Source organism: Balaenoptera ricei, chromosome 3, assembly GCF_028023285.1.
Source record: "Balaenoptera ricei isolate mBalRic1 chromosome 3, mBalRic1.hap2, whole genome shotgun sequence".
Taxonomy (NCBI): domain Eukaryota; kingdom Metazoa; phylum Chordata; class Mammalia; order Artiodactyla; family Balaenopteridae; genus Balaenoptera; species Balaenoptera ricei.
In genome coordinates, this window is record NC_082641.1 from 18,085,702 (window position 1) to 18,102,215 (window position 16,514).

Genomic DNA, 16,514 nt, shown 5'->3' on the forward strand with positions numbered 1-16,514 from the left:
ATACTTCACTGTATTATTTTAGATCATAAATAATACAGAACTGAATCCAAATCAAGCCTTAATTCTAAATTATGATTGAACTCCAACATATATGGTGTGATAGGCAGGATTCTACTATATTGCCTAAGATTTCTCTCCCCTTGGTGTACATTCCCTGTAAAATTCCCGGCACTGGGAAGACTACGGATTTAACCCTTAAGGTTACTTTATGTTTGGTGAGCCTGATCTAATCACATGCGATCTTTGAAAGCAGAAGGGTTTTTTCCCAGGTGTAGAAAAAGGAAGTCAGAGACACATACTTCAGATGGCTTGGAAGAAAACAAATACCCATGTTGAAAATTGCTAATACAGAAGGGAGTTGAGGGCAGTCCCCACGTCATTGCTAGCAGTATGAAGACACCTCAGTTCTACAATAGCAAGGAGATAAATTCTACCCCTCTGACACCTTGGTTTCAACCTTGTGAGACCCTGAGCAGAGAACCCAGTCATGCTGTGCTAGATTTCTACCTGCAGAATGTGAGTTAATAAATAGGTGTTGTCTTAAGCTGCTAAGTTTGTGGGAATTTGTGATGCAGCAAGAGAAAACCACATGTAGATAATTACAGAAATCAAATATTATTGTTATTTATTTTTAAAAAATAAGTCGTGACTTTCAATTAAAGAGATAATTTTGATTTCTTGGTTATGTGCTCCAATTTTCTAATACATTACTGAATTTGTTTGCTTGTTTAATTTTTCCTACCAATATCTTTATTATTTCTAGTAAACACATTTGCTGCTTCCTTTGTATAAGTGATCCTGTACCAATCCCCTGTGTGAATCTAGTGATGTTGTTAAGTACTGCATTTTGTCCCTTTGGCCATTCTATGGGCAGAGACCTCAGATCTCAGATCTGGTCAATGTTAGTAAGAATCTGCCTTTCCAGTCAAAGAAGTCCCTGCTTGACTATTAAGATAGTCCTCATCTCACTCTACATACTGGACAACATAATGGAGACACCTCGAAAACAGAAAAAAACAAAGTCTACATACAAAGGCAGACTGAGATGAGAGAAACAAGGAAAGGAGAGAGGGAGTCATTCTGACACCATCGTGTCAATTCCAGGAATCATTCAGACTTTTCCATGTAGAATGAACCTATAAATCTCCTACTCTGAATTTGGTTTTGCCAGGTATTAAAAAAAAAAATCCTGTCTAATTGACCCCAAAACAGAACCACCCACTTTCTTTTTCCATACAATAAGCACTTATTGAATACTGACTGTATTCCACAGATCTGGGGGCAAATCCATCAGTAAGTCCCCAAAGATCAACATGGGTAGAGGATCTGATGTTCTACATCAAAGTCAGCAAAAAAACTGAAAAAGATTTTATTGTTGCTAATTCTTCATCCTTTACACGGTTTAAAGTGACTGTTTCTTGTATTAGGTCAGAGTAAAATGTCTGCCAATCTTAACTTTATAATGTGGGAAACCTGGGTAGTTGATCTGGTGTGTGGTGAGCTCAGGACTGACAGAAGAGCTGTCACCATGTAAATCATTGTGTGAAGTCAGATGAGACGTGCTGTCTCATTATGTACAGACACTCACACAGTGGCGAAGGCCTCTGCTCCTCTTGCCATTCAAATAACGACCATTAATTAAACTTTAATCAAATGCTTGGATTCATTAATTTTATCATGTTCTTATGAGTATTCTCTAAGCCAACTGTTCTAAGCATTTATTTTTAATATGGGATTTTTTTTTAAAGAAAGCTTAGCGGCTACATCACTATGCAGAATATGTTGAATGAGACAGGGTCAGGGTCACAGTTTCTCCCCACTTCCTTTCCCTGATCCAGAATCACGCGTACACCTGGAAAACTTGTAACAATGCACAGAAAGCTTCTGCAATTCTCTGCTTGAACTTTTATGATACCACAATTTAGCTGCTGCCCAAGCAGATTCCCCACCATCGTGGGGCAGGAAACACTTTGTGTTGCACGTAATGTTTCTTTAATTCCAAGTTTTGATTCTGTTCACATAAAAATACAAATAATGATGTATTTTGGTTTAAAATAGGCTCAATTCATTGCCTTCTTAAACACTGAGTCCTTCGCTTCTGTGGTCCTTCTATGCTTGCGGATATGACAAAGTTGCCACTCATTTTATATCCTGACGCCTTCTCTGAGAGCTCGGCGTACCATTTGTTGGTTTTGCGTACACCACTGCTGCTAATGATGCTTGAAACTTATTGGCCCTGTTCATAGAAAGAAGAATAAAAAGGCCTTTGAGCAGTCAGCTCAGATATATAGATATAGATATATAGATATCAGTTCACATACAAATTTTTAAAAAAGGCATTCTACTTGAGGTTTAAGCTTTGTCTTTCATGTTCTAGAACTACTTCTACCATGACTCTTGAACTCACCAGTCCAAACCACTGCATAAGTTCTTGACTGGAGAAACCAACCACTCTGGCTGTCTCCCAGCTGTGTTCATCATAGGCAACTCTTAAACTAAATAATACTTGGGATCAGCTATTCCAACAATATGTAGTGTAATTTCAATTGGTGAAAAAGGAGACATAGCTTTAAAAAGAAAAGAAAACAAATAGCCTCAATGCATGGCTCTGTCACAACATAAAATCAGGCCTCTGGAACTGGAAAGCACCTTAGAGAACGTTGTTTCAATTACTTCATTTCACAGTTGAGGAAATTGAGATTCAGAAAGGCTAAGTGATTTCCTCAATATCATGGAGTTAGTTAATTACAGAAATCAGAATAGAATCTGGGTTATCCAACTCTCTGCCCAGTGTTTTTTTTCATTACACCAAGTGAAATTATCTGCCACTATTTTGGGGCCAGATGACTCATGAAAGCAGCCTAATAATACTTAATAAACCAAAATATTATGTGCCTATAAAATTTAACACACAAGTAAAAGAGCCTTAATTTCCTGATGGTTTCAGATAAGATAAATTACATTAAATGTATTTCATTATAATTGCATATATAAATGTGTTAGTGAATTTATATGAAGAAAAAGTCAGTACCAACAAAAATGATCAGGGACTGAGACTAGATCTATGTTGAAATTCAAAAGGACTACATCAATTTCAAGCTCCATTAGCAACACAGGAAAAATAACATGGAGTGAAATTAGTAGACATAAGCTTTATTATCAGACTTGGGTATGTGTGTAGAGAACAATATAAATCAAAGGAAATGGGATCTTTTGATTATTAATAATTACATTAATGTTATCTATTTGAGTAATTTATATAAATATACTAATTATTTTATAGATATTGTTTTCTTTGACATCATTAATAATCTTTTCCTCCTTTGTGATGAGAATGAGGCGCCTGAGGTTTGGGATATTAAAATATTTGTTCCATATTTTGCAGCTCGACAGTTGAGAGGCTGGAAACAAAACTCAGGTATCCTGACTTAGTCTAATATTGCACATGCTCTCTTATTTTTAATTTTACTCTAATCTATTTTGGAAGTTTTTCAACAACAACAACAAAAAACATTTTCCCCCAAGATTTTACCCTATTTTAAAGGCCCATAACTTGTGGTCACAAAGAAGTAGTTAATGGTGAGTATTTTCTGCACTTCACATTATATATTGTGGAACATAAAATTTTATGAAATTATAGTTACATGCTTGAAATGGATGTCAAATCTCTTCATCTTCTATGTCACAAGTGAGAGCTGTAAACCTGAAAAATTAAAGCTACAATATAATTTATCTTACCCATAAATAGTCTACTATACGTTATACGCTTTTGAAGTAAATAATGATGGATAAGTCTAAAAATGATATTTCTCCATGGAACACTATGTGACAAATAGCTAGAAATGCCATGATATAACTGGAATTATGTCACCTGCATATAGAAAGAAGACGCTCAGCTCCTTTTCCCTACACTTTTACACACAAGAAATAGTTGAGTATAATTGGTTCAATGAGTAAAATTTTATTTTCTTTTTTTATGTGGACAAGAATCTCTCTCATGACAGTTATGAAAATGTCAGTAATACATGTATTTTTAATAGTTGTTTCTTTTTTCCCTGCAACTAGGTAAACCAAATAAATCTATATATTCCAAAGCAAATAGACTATATATTAAGTAATGTACCTGTTATTTAAAAATATTCATGAAGTCTACAGTAATTTCACACCTTGCAATATAGTTTTCAATTTTAGGATAAGAGTTTTAAAAGTTATTACATGATATGAAGTGATTTGAGGGCTGTGGATATACTTCCTTAGCAGGAAAGGTTGCCATAAAAATGTTTTTAAAAAGACTGCTCTTGTTTTTGACTCTTTCAATCTGGTAGACTGAGGTTATAATATAAAGCCAAGAATTATGTGTGAAGTAGACAAAAAGGAACTTCAGTATTGAGGTATAAATTCTCCCTTCTCCTTACTTTCTTCTTAGTACCCTATAGAACTGTTAATTTTCCTCCTCAGTGACCTATGCATTTAATTAGAATAAGCACTACCTACATACACAGCAAAAACAAAAACAAAACATTTAGTGATATAGAGCAACAACAGTCAGTAAAGGAAAGAAGAACAAAGCTGCAGAGTATCTGTTTTAGAAAATCTGGAGTAAATTTAAGCTTTCAAAATTTTTATGTATATATATATATATATACACATACATCCCAATGATACTGCAATTCTAGACCATCCCCCATAAATCATGGGTAGTTTTTACTATTAGTACCAACATTAATATTCTCTTGCATATTATATCTCAAGTTGATTTTATGTAGTACATAGGACACAGATTATTTCCTGCTTAAAATAAGACCTAATAATTTTGTGTCATTAATAACTTTAGCATCAAGTCATACATTAATTATTTTTAAAGTATTTCTTCAAAATATCAGGAAAACTAGCTTACTTATTATTTGCAATTTTCTGAGTAAAATTTCATTGATATTAAGTCTTTACAAAATATATCCAGGGTCAGCATTTCAAGAAGACTAGTAGTAAAATGGTTTCTTACATAAAAGAAAATTTAAACATATAAGAACCATCTATTCTCTTGTGACATTGCAATGAATAGCCTCGGTGAACCACTGTTGGTCTCCTGAGAAGTTAATCCACCCTTTAGTACATTACCCAGCCCAATAGCCTCTGCCTTTTCTTGTTCTTTTCCCTCTTATGGGAAGTTAAAAGATTTCTTCCTTCAAAATATGACACATATAAAGAAGAATCTGATTTTCACTACATTTAACACACACCTAAAACGTTGTTGGAAGCACCACACCTAGTCAATTAAATACTGAAACAATCTTAAAAAGGGTCTTAAGGGTCCTCTAGTTCCCTTCAAGGTGCTCAGATTTGAAGTGCTTCTCCCATTTACACTTTGCAGCAGGATACTTGCAGGGAATCCTTTATTAAAGCAATAGCAGTCATTGATTTCTTTCTTTTTTATTTTATTTTTTTACAAACTAGCTTTTATTTACTATGTTTTCTTAGCTGAGATTCATCAGTTCTTCAAATATCAATTAATGTCGACATATTGTTCCACCACGAGAAAATTGTTCAATAACTTCTAGATGCTTTTTTTTGTCACATACTTTTATCCTGGTCTTAAAAATGAAGCATGGACATTTAAAAGGCAAACTTGAGGCAGTCTCTTCTAACTTTCCCAATGCATCTAATATTATTTGATTCAAAACCCGAGTCTAAGAGCAAATAAAATTGACTCCTTTTTTTCATTTCAGAATACGAACTCATTGAACTATCCCTTCAGGTTTATGCTCCATCAGTTAATGCTACTCTATTTTCACAAGAAATATGATTTGATCTGAGAAGAACTGCAGCAGCCAGAAACATATATTTCCAGAACGTGTCTCTAAGAATACTGTAGCCATTAAATGTCTTCCATAATGTCTGTGATAAATTTTACTATTAGTGAACAGTATCAGTTAAAGGCATCTCTTTGGAACCGCTAGTCTAGCCTATAGGTGCCCACCTGCTATGTAATTTTCCAGTCATAAACGTGGATAGGTCAATCTATCAGTGTTTCTCTCAAAGCAGTAACCTCAGCAATAGTTGAAGGCCTCCATTTTAATTTAATTGTTTTATTTGTTTGCTACTTTTAGGTAGATATAACATAGACTATCCTTTAAAAGCACAGACTTTGGAACTTAATTGCCTAAGTTTGGTGCTATGACCTTGGGCAAAATAGTTAATTTCTTTTGTGTAAGATGGGAATAATAGTGGCGGTTGTGATGATTAGGTAAGATAGTAAAAGAAAAGAGTTTATTACAGTATAAAAAGTAAGCACTCCTAAGGGTTAGCTATTATTTCCTTCCAACCCCTTGTGCCTACATTCTTGCCTCTAGTTTTGTTGGAGCCAGTATGCTCTGAATATTCCTGAGGTTTAATCATGGTTAAACTCTTGCCTTCTGCCTCTTCTTATGCCTAATGTTCTTCTGTGCTTATATGCTCATATTTGATAGGCTAAGCCAACATCTATGTGTACTCTATAAAAGACACATGGAATACTGGGACTTGGATCTGTCTGAGATCAAATTATCTCTGCAAAACAAAATAGATCAAGGGGTATGTATAAGTCCCAGAGAGAGCTAGAAAACTAGACATGGGCGGTCACTTTACCTGGTTAACCTAGACCAAAAAGCAATGAGCTGGACTAAACCTCTTGATTTCTGCTATAGCAACTCAGAATCAGTCTGTCTCCATGATTGTTTCCAGATGTAAGGTGACACAATTATTGCTGATTCATTCTCCAATTATAATGTGATAGCTGTTACTGATAATATTGCAGCATCCAGAAGGATGCTCACATCTTTGCCATGTAAAAGAAACAAAGAATACTGCATTCAATCTTCAAGTGATGGCTGGAATAATACAAAAATGTTTTACTTGCCATACATACCAACACAGTCAATATGCAATTTGTTTCACTATATTCTTCAGCTATAAAAGTATATTTACATACACTCTATTGAATATTTACTCTACTTAAAGCCTGCAGTAGTTCTTAAAATCAATGAATTGTTCACTTTCAATTGTTTACTTACATTATCAGTAATACTGATAAATAAAATAAAAAGAAGTAATCAAGGAAAATTCATCAACAGTTTTCCTTTTTCCTGAATATTTTATTCGGTCATTAAAAATCATTATTGATTACATGAATTTTGAAAAAAATGGGAAGTCATACAATTGTTTCTACTCTATGCAAAATAATGTGCTCACTTGAAAATTTCTCGCATCGTATAAATTAAAAAAAATCACTGCCGAGACATATTGAATAACCATAGCTAGAAGATAGGGAGTAAAAAGGCAGGTGTAAGTCACTCCACACTCTGCATTTCCCACCTTTACTTGCTGCAGCTTTCAGTAAATAATTACTACAGAACATTAAATCATAAAAGACAGTGAGATCTGCTACCTTTGATTCCACTGAAGTACTTGAACTTCTATTTTTAGCGATCTCTATCTTTGTTAGCCTTTTGGGATCTGGTTGCAAAGTCGATAATGAGTATGGCAGTCACTGCTAGTAGCCTATCCAATATCCATTTCCTCTTTCTTCTTATTAATAGAATCATTCCATATTAATAGAATCTATTATCAATGAGCTGTATCTTGGCTAGCAGTATGCCTAATTAAAATGCTCACCTCCCCAAAATATCTTGGAGACAAGGTAGACTTGGGATTCCATTTGACTAATAAGATAAACCTGGAAGAAACCTTTTGGAGCTTTTAGGAGAACTTTTTTAAATGGATGGACTCATCTGGTATGTACTTTTTGCTGATTTTCTTTCATCTCTCCCATTTTATTTCCCTTCATCTTTTCCACGTCTTGCTGACATAATGACTAGACACACAGAAGCCACTTTATGAGGATAGAGAAGAAAGAAAGCTTAAGATGATGCATTGGAAAATAAAAGGCCATTTTTGATGTTATCTTGGAGTTGCTGTACCAAACCCAGGATGTTTATTTCTGGACTTCTTTTACACAAGAAAAATAAATTTCAACTTGTTGAAGAGGTTATAGCTGGATTTCTATTCTATGCAGCTGAAACCAATTCTGACTTAGTAGATTTTTTCTTTGTGCAACAGTATTTGTAAAAATTACTTACAATTTGTAGTAATAAGTACATATATGTAAAACACATGTAAAAAAAGAGAATATTAAAGTCATATATTCAATTGATAAATGTAACAAAAAATAGACTAAACAGTTTTGTTTTTTTTAAATAATTTTTTTGATGTGGACCACAGTTAAGGTCTTTATTGAATTTGTTAAAATACTGCTCCTGTTTTATGTTTTGTGTTTTTTTGGCCGTGAGGCATGTGGGACCTTAGCTCCCCGATCAGGGATCAAACACGCACTCCCTTCATTGGAAGGCAAAGTCTTAACCACTGGACCACCAGAGAAGTCCCTAGACTAAACAGTTTTTTTTTTAAATAGATATTAATTGGAGTATAATTGCTTCACAATACTGTGTTAGTCTCTGTTGCACAACAAGGCGAATCAGCCATATGCATACATGTCCCCATATCCCCTCCCTCTTAAGTCTCCCTCCCATCCTCCCTAACCCACCCCTCTAGGTCATTGCAAAGCGCCGAGCTGATCTCCCTGTGCTATGCTGTTGCTTCCCACCAGCCAACTATTTTACATTCAGTAGTGTATATATGTCGTTGTTACTCTCACTTTGCCCCAGCTTCTCCCTCCCACCCCATGTCCTCAAGTCCACTTTCTATGTCTACATCTTTATTCCTGCCCTGCAACTAGGTTCATCAGTACCTTTTTTTAAAATTTTACATTCCATATATATGTGTTAGCATATGGTATTTGTTTTTCTCTTACCGATTTACTTCACTCTGTATGACAGACTTTAAATCCATCCACCTCACTACAAATAACTCAATTTCGTTCCTTTTTATGGCTGTGTAATATTCCATTGTATATATGTGCCACATCTTCTTTATCCATTCATCTGTCAATGGACACTTAGGTTGGTTCCATGTCCTGGCTATTGTAAATAGTGCTGCAATGAACATTGTGGTACATGTTTCTTTTTGAATTATGGTTTTCTCAGGATATATGCCCAGTAGTGGGATTGCTGGGTTATATGGTAGTTCTATTTTTAGTTTTTTAAGGAACCTCCATACTGTTTTCCATAGTGGTTGTATCAATTTACATTCCCACCAACAGTGCAGGAGGGTTCACTTTTCACCACACCCTTTCCAGCATTTATTGTTTCTAGATTTTTTAATAATGGTCATTCTGACCAGTGTGAGGTGATACTTCATTGTAGTTTTGATTTGTGCTTCTCTAATGATTAGTGATGTTGAGCATCTTTTCATGTGCCTCTTGGCCATCTGTATGTCTTCCTTGGTGAAATGTTTGTTTAGGTCTTCTGCCCATTTTTTAACTGAATTGTTTGTTTTTTTGATATTGAGCTCCATGAGCTGTTTGTATATTTTGGAGAGTAATCCTTGGTCTGTTGTTTCATCTGCAAATATCTTCTCCCATTCTGAGGGTTGTCTTTTTGTCTTGTTTATGGTTTCCTTTGCTATGCAAAAGCTTTTAAGTCCCATTTGTTTATTTTTGTTTTTATTTCCATTACTCTAGGAGGTGGGTCAAAAAGATCTTCCTGTGGTTTATGTCAAAGAATGCTTTACCTATGTTTTCCTCTAAAAGTTTTATAGTGTCTGGTTTTACATTTAAAGTCTTAAATTAAGACTTATTTAAGTCTTTAATCCATTTGGAGTTTTTTTGTGTGTATGGTGTTAGGTAGTGTTCTAATTTCATTCTTTTACATGTAGCTGTACAGTTTTCCCAGCACCACTTATTGAAGAGGTTGTCTTTTCTCCATTGTATGTTTTTGCCTCCTTTGTCGTAAATTAGGCGCCCATATGTGTGTGGGTTTATCTCTGGGCATTCTATCTTGTACCATTGATCTATATTTCTGTTTTTGTGCCAGTACCATACTGTCTTGATTACTGTAGCTTTGTAGCATAGTGTGAGGTCAGGGAGCCTGATTCCTCCAACTCTATTTTTCTTTCTCAAGATTGCTTTGGGTATTCAGGGTCTTTTGTGTTTCCATACGAATTGTAAGATTTTTTGTTCTAATTCTGTGAAGAATACCATTGGTAGTTTAATAGGGATTGCACTGAATCTGTAGATTGCTTTGGGTAGTAGAGTCATTTTCACAATATTGATTCTTCCAATCCAAGAACATGGTACATTTCTCCATCTGTTTATGTCATCTTTGGTTTCTCTCAATAGTGCTTTAGTTTTCTGAGTACAAGTCTTTTGCCTCCTTAGGCAGGTTTATTCCTAGGTATTTTATTCTTTTTGTTGCAATGGTAAATGGGAGTGTTTCCTTAATTTCTCTTTCTGATTCTTCATTGTTGCTGTATAGGAATGCCAGAGATTTCTGTGCATTAATTTTGTATCCTGCAACCTTACCAAATTCATTGATTAGTTCTAGTAGTTTTCTGGTGGCATCTTTAGGATTTTCTATGTATAGTATCATGTCATCGTCAAACAGTGACAATTTTACTTCTTCTTTTCCAATTTGTATTCCTTTTATTTTTTTTCTTCTCTGATTGCTGTGGCTAGGACTTCCAAAACTATGTTGATTAAGAGTGGTGAGAGTGGACATCCTTGTCTTGTTCCTGATCTTAGTGGAAATGCTTTCAGTTTTTCACACTTTAGTATGATGCTTGCTGTGGGTTTGTCATATATGGCCTTTATTATGTTGAGGTAGCTTCCCTCTATGCCCATTTTCTAGAGAGTTTTTTTTATCATAAATGGGTGTTGAATTTTGTCAAAAGCCTTTTCTGCGTCTATTGAGATGATCATATGGTTCTTATTCCTTAATTTGTTGATTGATTTGCATATATTGAAGAATCCTTGCATCCCTGGGATAAATCCCACTTGATCATGGTGTATGATGCTTTTAATGTGCTGTTGGATTCTGTTTGCTAGTATTTTGTTCAGGATGTTTGCATCTATGTTTATCAGTGATATTGGTCTATAATTTTCTTTTTTGCGATATCTTTTTCTTGTTTTGGTATCAGGGTGATGGTGGCTTCGTAGAATGAATTTGGGAATGTTTCTCCCTATGCATTTTTTGGAAGAGTTTGAGATGGATCAGTGTTAGCTCTTCTCTAAATGTTTGATAGAATTCACCTGTGGAGCCATCTAGTCCTAGACTTTTGTTTGTTGGAAGATTTTAAATTATGTTTCACTTTCATTACTTGTGATAGGTCTGTTTATATTTTCTAATTCTTCCTGGTTCAGTATTGGAAAATTTTGCCTTTCCAAGAATTTGTCCATTTCTTCGTGGTTGTCCATTTTATTGGCATATAGTTGTTTGTAGTAGTCTCTTATAATCCCTTGTATTTCTGCAGTGTCAGTTGTGATTTCTCCTTTTACATTTCTAATTTTATTGATTTGTGCCCTCTCCTTTTTTTTCTTGATGAGTCTAGCTAAGGGCTTATCAATTTTGTTTATCTTCTCAAAGAACCAGCTTTTAGTTTTATTGATTTTTGTTATTGTTTTCTTTGTTTCTATTTCATTTATTTCTGCTCTGATCTTTATGATTTCTTTCCTTCTACTGACTTTGGGTTTTCTTAGTTCTTCTTTCTCTAGTTTTTTAAGGTAGGGTTAGATTGTTTATTTGAGATTTTTCTTGCTTCTTGAGGTGAGATTGTATGTCTATAAAACTCCTCTTAGAACTGCTTTTGCTGTCTCCCATAGGATTTTTTTTTAAACATCTTTATTGGTGTATAATTCCTTACAATGGTGTGTTAGTTTCTGTTTATAACAAAGTGAATCAGCTATACATATACATATATCCCCTTATCGCTTCCCTCTTGCATCTCCCTCCCTCCCACCCTCCCTATCCCACCTTGCTAGGTGGTCACAAAGCACCGAGCTGATCTCCCTGTGCTATGCGGCTGCTTCCCACTAGCTATCGGTTTTACACATGGTAGTGTATATATGTCCATGCCACTCTCTCACTTTGTCCCAGCTTACCCTTCCCCCTCCCCTTGTCCTCAAGTCCATTCTCTAGTAGGTCTGTGTGTTTATTCTCATCCTGCCCCTAGGTTCTTCATGACCATTTTTTTTTTATTCCATATATATGTGTTAGCATACGGTATTTGTTTTTCTCTTTCTGACTTACTTCACTCTGTATGACAGACTCTAGATCCATCCACCTCACTACAAATAACTCAATTTCCTTTCTTTTTATGGCTGAGTAATATTCCATTGTATATATGTGCCACATCTTCTTTATCCATTCATCTGTCGATGCCCCTTATGTTGCTTCCATGTCCTGGCTATTGTAAATAGAGCTGCAATGAACACTGTGGTACATGACTCTTTGAATTACAGTTTTCTCAGGGCATATGCTCAGTAGTGGCATTGCTGGGTCGTTTGGGTCATCGTGTTTTCATTGCCATTTGTTTCTATGTATTTTTTTATTTCTTTTTTGATTTCTTCAGTGATCTCTTGGTTACTTAGTAGCGCACTGTTTAGCCTCCATGTATTTATGTTTTTTACAGTTTTTTTCCTGTAATTGATTTCCAGTCTCACAGTGTTGTGGTCAGAAAAGATGCTTGATACAATTTCAATTTTCTTAAATTTTCTGAGGCATGATTTGTGACCCAAGATGTGATCTATCCTGGAGAATGTTCCATGTGCACTTGAGAAGTGTATTCTGCCACTTTTGGGTGGAATGTTCTATAAGTATCAATTAGATCTATCTGGTCTATTGCGTCATTTAAAGCTTGTGTTTCCTTATTTATTTTCTGTTTGGATGATTTGTCCATTGGTGTAAGTGGGTATTAAAGTCCCCTACTATTATTGTGTTACTGTCGATTTCTCCTTTCATGGTTGTTAGCATTTGCCTTATGTATTGAGGTGCTCCTATGTTGGGTGCATAAACATTTATAATTGTTATATCTTCTTCTTGGACTGATCCTTTGATCATTATGTAGTGTCCCTCCTTATCTCTTGTAACAGTCTTTATTTTAAAGTCTATTTTATCTGATACGAGTATTGCTACTCCAGCTTTCTTTTGATTTCCATTTGCATGGAATATTTTTTCCATCCCTTCACTTTCAGTCTGTATGTGTCCCTAGGTCTGAAGTGGGTCTCTTGTAGACAGCATATATATGGGTCTTGTTTTTGTATCCATTCAGCCAGTCTATGTTTTTTGGTTGGGGCATTTAATCCATTTACATTCAAGGTTATTATCGATAGGTATGTTCCTATTACAATTTTCTTAATTGTTCTGTGTTTGTTTTTGTGGGTCTTTTTCTTCTCTTGTGTTTCCCACTTCGAGAAGTTTCTTTAGGACTTGTAAAGCTGGTTTGGAGGTGCTGAATTCTCTTAGCTTTTGCTTGTCTGAAAAGCTTTTGACTTCTCCATCGAATCTGAATGAGATACTTGCTGGGTAGAGTAATCTTGGTTGTAGGTTTTTCTCTTTCATCACTTTAAGTATATCCTGCCACTCCCTTCTGGCCTGCAGAGTTTCCACTGAAAAATCAGCTGATAACCTTATGGAGATTCCTTTGTATGTTATTTTTTGTTTTTCCCTTGCAGCTTTTAATATTTTTTCTTTGAATTTAATTTTTGTTAATTTGATTAATATGTGTCTTGGTGTGTGTTTCCTAAGGTTTATCCTGTATGGGACCCTGTGTGCTTCCTGGACTTGGTTGACTATTTCCTTTCCCATGTTTGGGAAGTTCTCATCTATAAGCTCTTCAAATATTTTCTAAGACCCTTTCTTTTTCTCCTCTTCTGGGACCCATATAATTCGAATGTTGGTGCATTTAGTGTTTTCCCAGAGGTCTCTGAGATTGTCTTCAATTCTTTTCATTCTCTTTTCTTTATTCTGCTCCTCAGCAGTTACTTCCACCATTTTGTCTCCCAGCTCACTTATTCGTTCTTCTGCCTCAGTTATTCTGTTATTGATTCCTTTTAGTGTATTTTTCATTTCAGATATTGTGTTGTTCATCTCTGTTTGTGTGCTCTTTAGTTCTTCTAGATCTTTGTTAAATATTTCTTGTATTTTCTCAATCTGTGGCTCCATTCTATTTTTGAGATTCTGGGTCATCTTTACTATATTACTCTGAATTCTTTTTCAGGTAGATTGCCTATTTCCTCTTCATTTATTTGGTATTGCAGGTTTGTACCTTGCTCCTTCTGTGACATATTTTTTTGCTGTCTCATTGTTGGTGTTTTTTTTTTTTTTTTATGAGTGGGATTGTGTTCCTGTCTTATTGGTTGTTTGGCCTGAGGCTTCCAACACTGGGGTTTGTAGGCTATTGGGTAGAGCTGGGTCTTGGTGCTGAGATGTGGAACTCTGTGAGACTTCACTCTGATGAATATTCCCTGAGGTCTGAGGTTCTCTGTTAGTCCAGTGGTTTGGACTCAGAGCTCCCACTGCAGGAGCTTTGGCCTGACCCCGTGCTCATGAACCAAGAGCCCGCAAGCTGTCTGGGCAGCAAAAAAAAAAAAAAACAACTAAAAAAGTAAAAAATAAAATTAGAGTAGGAAACTAACAGATATGTTAGGAAGAATATAAAAATAAAAATATAGATGAATCGACAACCAGAAGGTACATCAGTACCACAATCGTAAAAAAGAGGAAGGAAAAGAAAAAAAAACTAGACTAAACAGTTTTGATTGAGCCATTTCATGTTGTATTTTCCTAAATAAATACCTTATGCAAAGAAAACATGCCATAAACTCTCTAATAATTAATGAAACAAATGTCTTGTAAAGAATTTTAAAGACAAGAAAATTTAAGGAGAATTACCTTTATGGAAAACACAAACTATCCTCTCTGTTGCAAATCAAAGTTCTATGTACTAATTTGGAGAAACTTGTTTTGAAGTTTGTGTTTTAATAATGCCATTTTCATTGTTTCACTGTATTTTCTAACAAAATAAAAGATATATTTTGAAATAATTATCTTTTCTTTATTGGATTTCTTCTCCATATCCTTTCGGCAGCATAATTAAAATACAATCAAACCAACTGCAAATTGTCTATGTCTAGTTTTAAGTTGTTTGAGCTTCTGTAAATAATGTTTGAGCAAAAGTAAGTAAGTTGTTAAGAAAAGTGCAAATATAGTGATTTTTTTAGGGATGTATAGGTGATTCTTTTAATACAGAATATTATGTATAATTTGATCATAATAGTTCACATATCTCCATTAGCCTGGAGACATATCATGAAGTAAAGTATCTCATTAGCCTGCAGAAACAAGATTTAGTGTGCACAGTAATATTGAAAAAAAATCAATATTATGAATATATTTATAAAGTTAAGATTTCCTGATTAAAGTATGATTCTCTGAAAACTGACTCAAAATGGATACATGTAGAAGTACTTGCTTACTGAGTACTCTAAGAAAAAATTTGGAATGCACTTATAACTGACAGGTATCTGATTGGTCTTGTTTTGAACATTATAAATTGGACTTTTAAAAATGATATAATATAGTTGAAGAAAAATATTTAAACAAAAATGAGCTTTTGATTTAGTGTATTTATGCCTAAAATTTTAATGTTACCTGTGTGGTAACTATATATGTGTGTTAAGGGATCTTACATCCAGTCAGAGAATGGAATTTGCTTCTATAAATTTATTAATGATTCTTGCCTTATATAGTATATAACATTTTTAGGATAATGGATGTATATTATACATGTATAAAAAGAACTGTAATCTTCACATTTTCTCCAAGTATTTATGTGAATTCTGTGTAAGTTGAGGAAAGAATCAGTGTTTATTTAATTGGAATTAGTAAATGCAGTCAGATCTCACAGTTAATTAAAATATGATTATTTTTCTTGCATTGCTGTTCCTTTTCCTTTATCAGAGTAACTTAAACAATCTTAAAAGCAAATCATTAACACTTGAAGTAGATTTTACATTTATAGGTCCAGTTATCTAGAAACTAACAATTTCATTTAATCATGAGTCTGTTAAATAGGAAAGTCAAGTAGAAAATGTCAGAATAAACACTGTTATTGGGAATCAAGTTCTGAAATAACTTCAGTAGCATTCACAGTGGGTTGTCCTTCTGAGTACTAAGGGACAGAATCACTTCATTGAATAATCTCAGTGTTGCATTGGCAGGGCTTACACAAAGTGGGTAATTGGCATATACTTACCTAAGGAAAAATACTTTACTAGGACATGAAAAATCATGTGGAGATGATAAATGAAGAAATAATTTGAAGAGTAAATTATAGAATTACTACTTGACTTTCTAGAAAATTATTTTCCAACCAGCTCAAAATTAGAGCAGTAGGTCTAAGATACAGTAACTTTAGTTCTTCCACACCCACCCAAAGAAATAGAAATTTACTTTAGGTGCAAAAAGTATATAGGTGCAATTTGGATTTTTTTTTTTCTAATAAAAAAGTTTACCCTTACAGAATTCTGTAGATCAGTTTGATTTTATTCTTAACCATTGTTGTGTCTGTGTATTTCAATACAATAT

General features: G+C 34.4%; 1 protein-coding gene across 5 annotated transcripts in view; it reads right to left on the reverse strand.

Moving 5' to 3' along the window:
• Nucleotides 1–16,514, reverse strand: part of LOC132362145 (cadherin-12-like) — a 359,212-nt gene that overhangs the window by 210,581 nt on the left and 132,117 nt on the right. Inside the window, exon 1 of one of the 5 annotated variants that reach the window (XM_059916148.1) lies at nucleotides 2,181–2,239. The exons of the other annotated variants lie outside the window; for them this stretch is intronic. Coding sequence (XP_059772131.1) covers nucleotides 2,181–2,183 — 3 coding nt within the window. The 5' untranslated portion in view covers nucleotides 2,184–2,239. Of the gene's footprint in view, nucleotides 1–2,180; nucleotides 2,240–16,514 lie in introns of those variants that run through there. 5 annotated transcript variants of the gene reach the window in all.